Genomic DNA, 14,574 nt, shown 5'->3' with positions numbered 1-14,574 from the left:
ACAGAGACAGACAGAGGGAAGCAGCGAGGGAGAGAGAGATTAAATGCAATGCAAACTGGATTAAAAGGGGTTTGACGATCGTCTGACAGGACCAGTTGCTGCAATACCAGGGAGGGAGCCTCGGAGTCCAGGACCAGCTCAGGGTCCCATGTGAAGGTGTTTGGGAGAGCACAGGTGGAGGTAGACCAGAGATAGACACAGCATTCAAATAGGGTCCTTGTGCAGGGGCGAGAGGACAGACAGGCTGGGGAGTGATTGGGCAAGCGGGTAGGCAAGTGGGCGGACGAGTGGGTGGACGAGTGGGTGGGGGAGTGGGTGGGGGAGTGGGTGAGAGGGTGGGTGGGGGAGTGGGTGGGGGAGTGCTAGGTGAGTGGGTGGATGAGTGGGTGGGCGGACGAGTGGGTGGGTGAGTGGTAGGTAAGTGAGTGGGTGGGTGAGTGGGTGGACGGGTGGGTGGGTGAGTGGGTGGGTGGGTGAGTGGGTGGACGAGTGGGTGGACGAGTGGGTGGACGAGTGGGTGGGTGGGTGAGTGGGTGGACGAGTGGGTGGACGAGTGGGTGGACGAGTGAGTGGGTGAGTGGGTGGACGGGTGGGTGGATGAGTGGGTGGACGAGTGGGTAGGTGAGTGGGTGGACGGGTGGGTGGACGAGTGGGTGGACGAGTGGGTGGGGGAGTGGGTGGGGGAGTGGTAGGTGAGTGAGTGTGTGGGTGAGTGGGTGGGTGGGTGAGTGGGTGGGTGGGTGAGTGGGTGGACGGGTGGGTGGACGAGTGGGCAGAATGTGGATGCTAGCTCTCACTCTGAATTTACTGTGGGCTCCAGTCGGCCTGATGAGCTCCAGCAGCCAGCGGAGAGGAGCAGACAGCCCACGTGGGCACTACCACCGTGTCCAGCATGGGCAGTGCAGCTACACCTTTGTACTTCCAGACCCGGGGCATTGCAGAGACAGTGTGGAGCAGCGCGACACCAATGCCCTCCAGCGGGATGCCCCACCCAGTGAGCCCAATACCTCCCTCCAGAAACTCCGCCATCTGGAGACAGCCACAGAGAACAACACCCAGTGGCTCCAGAAGGTAAGAACCACATCCACCATTTCTTGTTTCATTCTTTCCTGACACGTGTGTACCACTGGCAAGGTCTCCATTTATCATTCATCCCTAACTGCCCGGAGAAGGTGGTGGTTGGTTTTCTCCTTGAACCTGCTGCTGTCTGTGTGGCGATGGTCTCGATACCCTTTGTGGAGATTTGGTATATCCAAGTGGTTTGCTGGACAGTTAAGAGTTAAACATGTTGGTGTGGGACTGGAGTCACATATAAACTCAGACTGGGTAAGGATGGTGCACTGCACTGCGGTACTGACGGAGTGCTGCACTGTCAGGTAAGATGTTTACCTGAGGCCCCGTCTGACCTCTCAGGTGTGAAAGATCCCATGGTGTTATTAGGGAGAGTTTCGAGGAGTTCTCCCCAGTGCCCTGGCCAATATTTATCCCTCCGATCAACATCGGTAAAGGACTTTCTGCTCATTCCCAGGGTGTTGTTTGTGGGATCTTGCTGTGCAAAAAATGGCTGCTGCGTTCCCTACACCCCAACAGCGACAACGCTTTAAAATTATTTCATTGTCGGTAAAACACTTTGGGCGGTCTGGTGGTCGTGAAAGGTGCTACGTAAATGCAAGTCTTTCTTTAGTGAATCCTTTGGGCTTTTGAATCAGCTTGAATCACTTTTACTGACAAGATTTTTTTTAAAAGAAACTAAATTCAAATTGTCAAACCTGTTGCGCTGGGATTGAATTTGTGATGGATTATTAGCCCCGTGACATAACCGAAAAACCCAGGGGCTGTGAGACCAGCCAGTGACTGTCCGAATGGAATGTTAAGGCGCCTGGTGCCTGGTGAAGGCAGGAGACGGTGCAGACAGGGAGGTCCTCGGGGTGAGTTTGAGGAGGGAAATTGATGCTTTATTTGGTGGAGGGTGTCTCTAGATGTGGGGGTTTGGTGGAGAATATGTGTCAGTGTGTCACTCCCAGCTCACCCCAGGGAGGGAGAGGTGTTTCAGCTCCACCCTGAGTCTAGGTAGCACCATAACTCTGCTCCCAGGGGTTTCCCGGGCTGCTTTTCCTGTTGAACCTATTTAAGGCGACAGTTGCAGGGGAGATTAGTCAGTCCCTGTCTCTCTCTGAAGCCTGTTTATGGCCCATAACATCCATTCCGGGGGGTACCCGGGGAGAGGGTGGGGGGGTGGGGGAGGGGTTGGTGGGCTGGTGGGGGGTGGGAGGTGGTGATGCTCCAAAGATGCACTGCTCCCCCTCACCCCCCACTCCCCCAACGGAGGTCCCCAAGTGAGGACAGCACAGCAATTGCCCGGGAAGATCAAACTTCCACTGGGCAGTTGCCCTGAACTGGGAACCGTCCGAATCTCCGATTTCAATCACAGACTGTGGGTGGTTCTGTCTGTTTTACACTGAAACCAACCAGGAGAATTAAAACCACTTCTAACTTCCGGGTAACTCTAGTACTGACCCACCCAACCCCCCAACCCCCTACTGGAATCCCCTCACCCCCAAACCCCCACCCCCCCCCAACACTACCCTCCCAGACTCCCCAACTACCCCCCCAATACCCCATGGGACCCCTGACTGACTGTCCCCCACACCCTTGACCCCTCACAGGACCCCTGACTACTCCTCCATGCAACCCCCCCCACCACCGACTACTCCCCCACCTCCCCCCATAACACTCTCCCCCTGACTATCCCCCACCCCCCCCCGACTACCCCACCACCCCCGACTACCCTCCCCAACCCCCCCCACTGACCACCCAACCCCCTCATTGACCACCCAAGCCCCCCCACCAACTGACCACCTGCCCCACTGACCACCCAACCACCCCGAACTGACCAGCGCACCCAATGAGCACCTGAGCCCCCCCCACTAACCACTCGGTCCTCCCCTACCCGCTGAGCACCCCCCCCCACCACCCCCCCCGACCCCCAGTGACCAGCCCCCGACTGCCGGACCACCCTGACCCCCCCCAAATCCTGCCCACTTACCCAATACACTTACCTTCTCCCTGGCTTCTCATAGCGGCTGGAGTTTTAAACCTACCTGCTTTACAGCAGCTAGTCCATTAAAATAAAGGCGTGCAGCTTCCATACTCCGACTCTGCTCGATAAAGGGTCTGCTGCAGGGCATCTCTCTCACTGGTCCAAGCCGGGAGGTTGGGTGTGAAAGGTGCAGCTGTATTTCGAGGTAAGTAACTGGGAGCGGAGTGACAATCCAGCTGTGATTGCCAATCTGTAGCATCTACAGCCAAATACGTTTCGGTTTGATTTTTCCAGTAGGGAGTTAATATTTTTAAACGGATAAAATCTTTAAGTTGGGAAATTGTAAATCTCACAGCTCAGCACAGAACCAGAAGCCGAGTTTTCTCAAGGTGAAGTCTTCAGTCTTCAACACCACACGGGGAGTTAAAATCGACCCTGTGCCCCAAACCGCGATGCCTGTCTTTCTGATGTGGGGCATAAGCCTCGTCACACGGCTTATTGGGAGCACATTCCGAGCTCCTTGTCCCCAGTGTCCCAGGAACTCCAATAGCAACTTGCCTCCCAGTCACCAATCCCACTCAAGAGACTTTCACACCAAAACCTGGGGCTGACACTCCCGTGTGCAGAGCTGAGGGGGTGCTGCATTGTCAGAGGTGCCGTCCCTCAGAAAAGATGTGAAAACAAGGTCCCATCTGCCCTCTCGGGTGGATGGAAAAGATCCCATGGCACTATGTGGGAGAATTGCGGGGGAGATCTCCCTGGTTCCCTCAGCTGCCATTTATCCAATAACCAATGTCACTGAAAAGGGAGGTTGCAGAACACCAGTTCAGATCATGAAGAGGTTTCTCTTTTTGCTGTTTTTTCTTGCCCTTCTGGTTAATTATCGCTCTGCCTAATGCCCTCCTGGTTTAATGCCCCTCTGCTTAATGCCGTCCCGATTAAATGCCCCGCCTGTTGTGACATTACCCTACGGTTAAATCCCCGCTTCCCTGGATAAACCCAATCTTTCTCGTTTGATTCCTCCTGGTTTAGATCCCTCGACCCCCTCGAGCCTACTCCACCATGCGATACCATCATGTCTGATCTTCTGCCACAACTCCATCTTCCTGCATTATCCTCACATCCCTCGAATCCCTTAATTCCCAAAAATCTATCAGTCTCTGACCTGCAATGGAGCATCCACATCTTCTCTGGGGGAAGAGAATTCCAAAGGGCTGAATTTTGCCCTTGACAGGCAGTGGGCGGGCCCGACCAACTCAGCGGTGAGCGGACAGCCAATCACCGCTGCCAAAACGGGCCCCGCCGCCATTTTAAGTGGGCGGGCCAATTAAGGCCCACCCAGCGTGACACCCGGCCCAACGCGCTATGCACTCCCTGTGCGGGCAGGGGGGGATTCCCCAACTGCGAGAGTGCGCTCTTTCACACATGCACACAAAAGAGCGCGCATCTCGCTGAGGCTAAGCGCTGCCTCAGGGAGATCGCTGAAAGGCTGTGAAAGTTCAAAACTAGAAAAATAAAAAAATCATTTACACGTCCCCCTCATGTGAAAATGTCACACGAGATGGGACATGTTAATAAAGTACACAGAAACTTTATTAAACTTTTTAAAATCCGAAATCAAACCTCGTCCCACCCGTGGATGAGGTTTGTTAAAAAATCATCTACCCGCCTGCCCGTTGGGCCCGTGTGCCGACCCGGAGTTCGCACGGGCCCCTCCAAATTGTCGTCAATTGCTGACTTAATGGCCTTAACAAGGCCTTTAATTAATGGCTGCATAGCAAGTGCACCGACCTAAACATCGCGATGCCGCGCGCTGACATCGGGACGCACGTGTGACATTTTAAGCGCTGATGTGTGGGCTCCACCACCCGCACGTCAGCCAGAAAATTCAGCCCAAAGATTCAGAGCATTTTGAGGGGAGAAATTTCTCATCTCAGTCCTAAATGAGATGTACACCCGTATCCTAGATCTCCCACCCAAAGGGGGACCATCTCTGTGTTTACCCCTGTCAAACCCTTGAGGAATGTTTCAGTGAGGTCATCTCTCATTCTCCTAAGCCCTGGCGCGTGAACCTAGTCTGCTCAGTTTGGCCTCAGGGTTCTGTCTGAAAAATATTCACAGAAAAACCTCGGTGGCAAAAGGCCAATTTTCCCTCCTCCACCCGGAGGTATCACCCAATCTTTCTGGCCTAAGTCTGTACCAGGGGCCTGGGGCCTGGCAATAGGAGGTTTAGGCAGAGGGTGATCACTGGCTGTCACCCACAATCAGCCCCTCAGCCTAGGTGACCCTTTGCTAACGGTGCAAGGAGGAAGAAGCTGCCTTAGTCCACCAGTAAATTGGTCACCAGAGAGGATGGGGGTGAGAAGCGTTGGGAGAATATATTTTTTATGGGCTGTTGAGATAAAAACAAGTGGTGCAAATCGACACATTCCTCACCTTTGGGCCTAAACTTAGCTGAAGCTCCCCGACTTCTCGACTGTCCGTGTGGATGTTACTTACTCTCTGCAGGTTGCATCCTTCCTAATGGTGTGTCAGATCCAACATCCACTTTAAACACACCTTCCTGAATCACACCCCCACCCACTATTCCACAGTCACCCCCTGTGCAGAGTGTGCCAGGGACAGAAAGACGGCCGCTGTGCCTCAGGCATGGGGGGCGGTGAATGAAGGGTGGGTGGGTTGCAGATGGATGGAGATAGCCTAACAGCTGAAGATTGAGGGGCAGACAGAAGTGTAGGAATGGACCATCTGAAGGATTGGGAATGGGCGGAGTGGGTGGGGGAGATGCTTAATTCCACAACCGATAGTGGAATTGATTAAATACTGACCCTGATTGAGACTTGAACACCAACATAACAACAACAACTTATGTTTATCTAGCACCTTTAATGCAGTAAAATGTCCCATGGAGATTCGCAGGAGTATTATCAAAAAGAATTTGACCACTGGGCCACACGAGGAGCTATTAGAGAGGTATAGGGAGGGAATTCCAGAGCTTAGGGTCCAAATAGCCTAAAGCAATGGTGGAGTGATTAAAATCAGGGATGCTCAAGAGGTCAGAAATAGATGAGCTCAGAAATGTCAGAGGGTTAAAGGGCTGGAGGAGATTACAGAGATAGAGATCTTACAGAGATAGAGAGATTACAGAGATAGAGAGATTACAGAGATAGAGATTACAGAGATAGAGAGTTTACAGAGATAGAGATTACAGAGATAGAGATTACAGAGATAGAGAGATTACAGAGATAGAGATTACAGAGATAGGAGATTACAGAGATAGAGAGATTACAGAGATAGAGATTACAGAGATAGAGAGATTACAGAGATAGAGAGTTTACAGAGATAGAGATTACAGAGATAGAGATTACAGAGATAGGAGATTACAGAGATAGAGATTACAGAGATAGAGAGATTACAGAGATAGAGATTACAGAGATAGGAGATTACAGAGATAGAGAGATTACAGAGATAGAGAGTTTACAGAGATAGAGATTACAGAGATAGAGATTACAGAGATAGAGATTACAGAGATAGGAGATTACAGAGATAGAGATTACAGAGATAGAGAGATTACAGAGATAGAGATTACAGAGATAGGAGATTACAGAGATAGAGAGATTACAGAGATAGAGATTACAGAGCTAAGAGATTACAGAGATAGAGAGATTACAGAGATAGAGAGATTACAGAGATAGAGAGATTACAGAGATAGAGATTACAGAGATAGGAGATTACAGGGATAGAGAGATTACAGAGATAGGAGATTACAGGGATAGAGAGATTACAGAGATAGAGAGGACCAAGGCCATGGCATAGCGGGATTTGAAAACAAGGATGATAATTTAAAACTTTTAAAATTGCCGGGCCAAATGTGTAACCAGAGGTGTGTTTGTATTTGTATGAACGCCCATCTTTAGACACAGAAAACTCCTGCTGACAGTCTTTGATCTGGGTTCAGGAGTTGCAGAATTCTCATACTAAGTATTTGTAGAATGTGAGGGAATATGTGACAGTGTGAATGCAGGCACTGACTTTCAATTGTAATTATCCTGCCCTGTGGAAACCCAGAAGCCTGCTCAAGGGGAGCTGAAATTCAGGATGGTGACTCCTCTCAGTCAGGAATCACCTCTCACATTGAAGGGCGCTGGACGGGAGTGTCTGTTACACTTCTCAAACCAGCTCAGGGTCCCTGGGAACATCACACAGGCCTGCCTTTAGCTCTAGGTTAAGCAGTGTGTGGTAGTTTGAGAAATTGCACTGATCTAAATTAATGGGGAAAAGAGTTGGCCTGCTGAAGGGTCAGATGTGCTGCTTAATGGGAACCAGAGACAGCTCCACACTGGGATATAGAGCAGTGTCAAAAGTACTGACCTGAAATCTTCATAAAATGCCTTGCCAATTCTAAATATAAATGGAGACGTTTTTAAGAACAGTAAAATCCTTCAACTGTTAGCACACACACAAAGAAGGAAAGAAAATTACAGTAAGGATCATCAAACTGGAGATTTAGAGGGATTTCTGAATACAGGAACTCCTCCAGCCAGTCATCAAACTACCTGATCCTCGTAGTCTGTCTCTCATGAGGTTCCACTGGGAAAACAGCAAAAGGAATGTGTGGGGTGCGGGGAGAGGGTGCCAGGGGGTGGGGGAGAGGGTGCCGGGGGGTGGGGGAGGGTGCCGGGGGGTGGGGGAGGGTGGCGGGGGGTGGGGGAGGGTGGCGGGGGTGGGGGAGGGTGCCGGGGGGTGGGGGAGGGTGGCGGGGGGTGGGGGAGGGTGGCGGGGGTGGGGGAGGGTGCCGGGGGTTGGGGGGGTGGGATGCGGAAAGGGTGGCAGGGATTGGGGTTGGGGGTTTAGGTTGGGAAGGACAGCGTCACATTCACCTCGAGAGTAGTTTTTTTGTTAAAAAGCACTGATGAAAATAAGAAACAAGCCATCAGTCTGTGAGAGAGGGGAACCAATATGTCAGGAAAGAATTTACATTTCTATAGCACCACTCCTGACCTCACAACATCCCAAGCCACTTTACAACTAATGAAATGGTGAAACTAGTCACTGAGTAATGTAGGAAGTGTGGCAGCCAATTTGCACACAGACGGGTCCCACAAACAGCAGTGAGATAAACGACCAGACAACCTGTTTTAGTGATAAATATTGGTGTAGACAGGAGGGAGAACTCCTCTGCTCTTCTAGTAGTGCAGAGGATCTTTAATATCCACCTGAGGGGGCAGGCAGGACCCGGGTTTACTATTCTCATCTCAAAAATGGCACCTCTGGCAGTGCTGCACTCCCTCATCCTGCACGGGGAGCCTCAGCTAACTCTAAGCTTTCTGACTCAGAGGTGACACCACCACCAACGGAGTCACAGCTGACACAAGTGCAACATAACACTTGAAAATAGGAAGCGACTGAAGTCTTAGTCTTAGGCAAGAAGCCAAAGGCAGATTAATTGACCTTTCAGAGATGCCCTCCGAGGCCACTCATAACCAAGTGCAGGGGGGTAAAAGTCGAGGAGGCGATGGGTCTCTTCTGGTTGGTTCAGGTCTGTTCGGGTCCTTTCTTCTCCCCAGTTGCTCTCTCCATTGCCTGAAGGCACTGCATTTAGTTGCTGTACTTTACCCAATCCTCCAGTGCGTCACTCGAAGATGGAAAGATCTTGCATTTCTGTTAAGACCTTTCACATGCTCAGCATTTCACAGTGAATGAACAAAGGAACGGGAGGAGGCCATTCAGCCCCTCGAGCCTGCTCTGCAATTCGATTAGATCGTGGCTGATCTGGGTCTAAACTCAATTGGTTCCTAACCCTCCTTATCTTAACCTCAGTAAAAGATGAATGAGTTTTGACGTGTGGTTGTCATATGCAATTGCAGGTAATGGGTGGGGAAACTTTCTTCCCAGGCCCCACATGTGATCAGGAAGAGGTCCACTCAGTGCTTTGTCTGGCCTGTTTATTAGTTGCCTTCTAATGAAAGGAACATTTTTGACCAGCTCGGGTTTTCAGGCAGGTTTGTGATGAGGGAGGTACATCACATCGGAGAGTGAGAGGGCAGTTACATGGAGAGGCTTTGCACTGTGAGATGCGAGTGGGTTAAGCAACCTGATTGGTGTGGTGTCACACTCTGTGAGCTTCACTTTGCGATACTGATTGATCCAAAACAAGCTCAACGCCCAATCTGAGGGTTTAACCAGAGTGTTAAACAGCTCCAAGAGCCTGTGTTTTGTATTCCGCTCATGATGTGTGTAATATCCAGACTGACATAGGCTCAGTTTTTAAAAATGGTTTGCAAGTCGCTCGTGAAACTTTCAATTCTGACACTGCAAACTGGAAAGGTGTAATGAGCAACTGTGTGTGCAAGGTCATGGAGAATGGGAACATGGGGAGACCATTGAACCCCTCGAGTCTGTAACACCATTCAATGATACGGCTGATCTGTATCTTAACTCCATTCACCTGCGTTATCCCCATATTCTTTCTTACCCGAGTCTGGCAAAAGTATCAATCTCAGGTTTAAAATTATTAACTGAGCGCTGGCATTTACTGATTCTTGAGAGACACAGTTTCATATTTTTACCACTCTTTGTGTGAAGAACATGTTTCCAAAATTCTCTCCGGAATGGCTGGGCTGTGATTTTAACGTAATGGCCTTTTGTCCCGGACTCCCCCAACCAAAGGGAAATGTTTCTTTCTATCTATGTTGTCAATTGCTTTTAAGATCTTAAAAACCTCAATCAAATCATCACTTAACCTTTGATATTCTAAGCAGAGGGAAAGAGAAGAGAAGGAATGAAAGAGGTAAGAAAGAAGAGGAAACAGAAGAGGATAGAGAAGGGAGGAAAAAGAAAAATAGAAGCAAGTGGATCAGACTCTGACAGGGAATAATGCAGCATCTGGCCCTGGGATCTGTTCCTGCATCAATTTGTTTCGTTCGTTCACGGGGTGTGGGCATTGCTGGCTAGGCCAGCATTTATTGCCCATCCCCAATTGCCCTTGGTGGTGAGCTGCCTTCTTGAACCGCTGCAGTCCATGTGGTGTAGGTACACCCACAGTGCTGTTAGGGAGGGAGTTCCAGGATTTTGACCCAGCGAAAGTGAAGGAACAGTGATATATTTCCAAGTCAGGATGGTGAGTGACTTGGAGAGGAACTTCCAGGTGGTGGTGTTCCCATCTATCTGCTGCCCTTGTCCTCCTAGATGGTAGTGGTCATATATTTGGAAGATGCTGACTAAGGAGTCTTGGTGAATTCCTGCAGTGCATCTTGTAGATGGTACACACTGCTGCTACTGTGCGTCGGTGGTGGAGGGAGTGAATGTCTGTGGATGGGGTGCCAATCAAGCGGGCTGCTTTGTCCTGTCTGTGATAAGAGCTGTCAGTGGTGAATTGAACCTGTTACAACAAATAACTGACCTGCTTTGGCGCTCAGACCATTGTCTTTTGGCGCTGACACCATCAAGATTGCCCCATGTAGATAACAAACATACTTCGACACATTTATAGGGAAGCTAGATAATAACACATGGTATTCACCAGGCCTGATGTGAGACAGGTGTTAGGATTTCCTACTGCTCAGATTCAACCAATTGACACTGACACTTAACCCTTTAATGAGCAGCAGAAATATTAAAACCAAACATTGCCACTTGTTTCCACTTGTGACGGAGACTGAAACTAGGGCTCATAAATATAAAGTAGTCGCTAATAAATCCAAAAGGGAATTCAGGAGGAACTTCTTTACTCAGGGATCGGTTAGAATGTGGAACTTGCTAGCACAGGGAGTGGCTAAGGTGAAGAGCATAGATACTATTAAAGGAGAAGTGAGATGAACACATGAGGGAGAAAGGAATAGAAGATCTGTCGATGGAGTGAGACGAAGCAGGGTGGGAGGAGGTTCATGGGGGGAGCATATGCACAACACGAGCCAGTTGGGCTGAATGGTCTGTTTCTGAGCTATAAACTCAATGTAATTCTATGTGACAAACAGAATCCATCCAGGCATTGCCGAGGGGCCCTGCTTCCTCAGTGAAATCGTGCTGATCAGTCACATTTCTTTGACTTGCAGGGGAGGCTAAAACTAGAGCTCATGAATATGATAATCATTAATAAACCTGAGATCTGTGTGTTCTTCCAGTACTAACCTCTAGCGTATCCCCGATTACTTTCCCTCCATTATTGGCAGCCATGCGCTCAGCTATCTGGGCCTAAGCTTTCAAACTCCCTCCCTAAGCCTCTCCCCCCTCTTTTTCATCCTTTAAGACACTCCATTACATCAACCTCTCTGGCTAAACTTTCGGTTTTTGTCCTAATGCCTCCCTACGTTGCTCAGTATCAAATTTGTTTGTTAAAAGTCCTTTGAAGCTCCTTGGGTTTCACTGCTTGGTTAGTCGTACAAGAGCCTCCAAGTCAGAGAGCTGTACGTTTAACATCGCCACAGTCTGGAGCTCCTCAACTGGGCTGATGTTCTGCTTCACTCTGAGGGTCTTTCAGGTGAGGGTCTTTCAGGTGAGGGTCTTTCAGGTGAGGGTCTTTCAGGTGAGGGTCTTTCAGGTGAGGTGTTAAACCTCTCAAATGGATGTAAACAAAAGAGACCCCATGGCACTAGGCATCAGAGCTTTCATCACCAAAACTATTTGTAGGAGCTTGCTGCGCACAAATTGGCTGCTACATTTCCAACATTACACCAGTGACTACACTTCAAAAGTATTTCATTGGCTGTGAAATGCTTTGGGGCTTCCTGAGGTCCTGAAAGGTGCTCTGGAAAAGCAAATCTTTTCTTCCCTCTTGTATGAATAGTAACACATCTTTCCCCAGAGCGGAGAAACAGAATTACATCATCAGTGGGCATGGCAACAGATTGGACACTAGAGAGAGGTTTTCAGTGTTCCTTTGAACGATTTAATTACTATTACTAGATCGCTTCCAGGGGTGAATAATCTCAGTTACACAGAGGGAACAGAGAAACAGGAGTTGCTCCCCTTACAATAAAGAAGGTGAAGGGGTTGAATTTCATCGTGTTCAAAATCTTGAACATTTTTGGTAGAGTTAATCAGAAGGAATTGTCTCCAGTGACAGAAGGGCCGGTAACTGGGAGATGCAGATTTAATGTTTTTGGCAAAAGAGTCAGAAATGACATGAGGAAACAGATTTTTTTTAAAAATTCTAATGATCTGGAATGCTCTGTCTCAAATGATGGTGGAAGCAGATTCAATAATAACTTTCAAAAGAGATTGCTTGAAAAATAAAAAATAAATGCAGGCCTGTGGAGAGAGAGCAGGAGAGAGGGACTAATCGGATGGCTGTTTCAAATAGTTGGCACAGGCACGATGGGCCGAATGGCCTCTTTCTGTGCTGTTTCATTCTATGATTCTATATTATAAATCAGGTGCAGTGATTATAGGGAGTACAGTGTTTACCCTCTGTGTAGTTCCTTGACTGGTTTATTTAAAGTATACATAAAAAAAATAATGGAGAAAATTTATAAATATACTTTCACGTAAGCTTCGCTCCCCAACTTCTCCCCAAAATATACCGAGGCCTTAAAATGCCATAACCCACATTGTTAATGCAAATGTTTAATGGTTATTGACTTCTTGCCAATTTAAGCCACTGCTTGTTTTAACCGTGGATTGTTAAAGTTTGCTGATTATAATTTAAATCTAATCTTTCAGTTAAATGGCACCCTTAAGTTGAACATCAGATAAAAGGCTCTCACCCAGACCTCAGTCGGATGGTAATCCTCTAAACTTATTCCTGGGAAAGGGGTCCTACTCTGTTTGAAAGGAGAACATGTTTGGGAAGACATATTTCAGGCGCTGGTTCCCGTCCCTGTTTGTATTTAATGTTCCTCGCTGTTTGCTCTGCTTCCTGCACTGCGTCCAATCAAGCGGCTTCAGAGGTGAAACCCAGACAGCGCAAATCAGTTTGATTGGTGGGAAGACAGCTGGTCTGCTCCAATCCCACAGACTAAATAGAAGCAGGGTTATTTCCTGGTGAATTGTGTATCAGGAATCTGCCATTACCAGTTGATTTGCTAAGCATGCGCAATAGTGCAACGTGATGGAGAATGGCTTCAGTTATCCCACTAGTTCCGGGATAATTCACGAGAACATAAGGAATAGGAGCAGGAGTAGGCCATTCGGCCCTTCGAGCCTGCTCCACCTTTCAACAAAGTCATGGTTGATCTTCTACCTAAACTCCAATTTCCCACTCCACCCCCTATCCCTTGATTCCCTTAATAATCTATAAATCTAATCGGTCTCTCTCTTGAATATGCCCAACGACTGAGCATCCACAGCTCTCTGGAGTAGAGGATTCCAAAGACTCACAACTCTCTGAGAGAAGACATTTCTCCCCATCTCATTCTTAAATGGCCAAACCTTTATCCTGAGATTGAACCTTAGATTTTCCAGCAAGGTGAAACATCTCCCAGCATCTAACCTGTCAAAGCCCCCTAAGAATTTTACATCAGTTAGATCACATCTCATTCTGTTAACCTCAACCTTGTATATACTCTCTCTCTCCTCATAGGACAATCCCCTCCTCCCAGGAATAGGTTTAGTCAACCTTTGTTATACTCCCTCTAAGCTAAGTATGTCCTTCCTTAGGTAAAGAGAATTAAATTGTACACAGTACTCCAACGCGTGGTCTCCCCATGCCCTGTATTATTGCAATAAGACTTCTTTACTCTTTTACTCAATCTCTTTGTAACAAAATTTAGCACAACACTTGCCTTCCTTATTTACATCTGGAGCATCAGCATGGCAGACAACAGCTCCCTGTGCATCTCCATGGCAACACCTTAACCAGAATCAACTTGCCAACCAATCAGCACCCTTTTCTCATGCAGTATAAATTGTTGCTCCTTTTGAGATTTGGTATTCTTGCATCTGTCCTGATGAGTGCCAGATGAAAAGCTTCAATAGCAAGTCTCCTTTTTTACAGCCTTTTTAGAAATAAAAACTTGCCATGGTTCTTCACAGGAGCAGTTATCCAAGAAAAATTAACAGTAACAAGTGTCAGGCAATAACCATCTTCAACAAGAGGAAACCTAACCTTCTCCCCTTGATGTTCAATGACATTACCATCACTGAATCCCCCACTATCAACAACCTGGGGGTTACCATTGACAAGAACTGGGCCAGCCATATAAATACTGAGGTCAGGAGCTGGAAATTCTTCAACGAGTAACTCACCTCCTGACTCCTCAAAGCCTGTCCACCATCTACAAGGCACAAGTCAGGAGTGGGATGGAATACTCTCCACTTGCCTGGATGAGTGCAGCTCCCACAACACTCAAGAAGCTCAACACTTCCAGGACAAAGCAGCCCTGCTTGATTAGCACCCCATCCACCACTGTAAATATGCACTCCCTCCACCACTGACGCACAGTAGCAGCAGTATGTACCATCGACAAGATGCACTTCAAGAACTCATCTAGGCTCCTTCCACAGATACCTTCCAAACCCGTGACCTCTACCACCTAGAAGGACAGGGGCAGCAGATGTTTTGGAATAATGTTACTACTGGGAGGGGAGGAGTGCGC

At 48.4% G+C, this 14,574-nt stretch overlaps 1 protein-coding gene across 1 annotated transcript in view; it reads left to right on the top strand.

Annotated features, from left to right (window-relative positions):
- Nucleotides 1-756: 756 nt before the first annotated feature.
- The window catches only part of LOC144688370 (angiopoietin-1-like), a 111,919-nt gene continuing 98,101 nt past the window's right edge, over nucleotides 757-14,574 (top strand). The window contains exon 1 of the mRNA XM_078554840.1: nucleotides 757-1,071. Coding sequence (XP_078410966.1) covers nucleotides 778-1,071 — 294 coding nt within the window. The 5' untranslated portion in view covers nucleotides 757-777. The remainder of the gene's footprint in view (nucleotides 1,072-14,574) is intronic.

The sequence above is a fragment of the Cetorhinus maximus genome, chromosome 13 (genome assembly GCF_964194155.1).
Source record: "Cetorhinus maximus chromosome 13, sCetMax3.hap1.1, whole genome shotgun sequence".
Lineage (NCBI taxonomy): Eukaryota > Metazoa > Chordata > Chondrichthyes > Lamniformes > Cetorhinidae > Cetorhinus > Cetorhinus maximus.
This window is presented reverse-complemented; position numbering and strand designations above follow the sequence as displayed.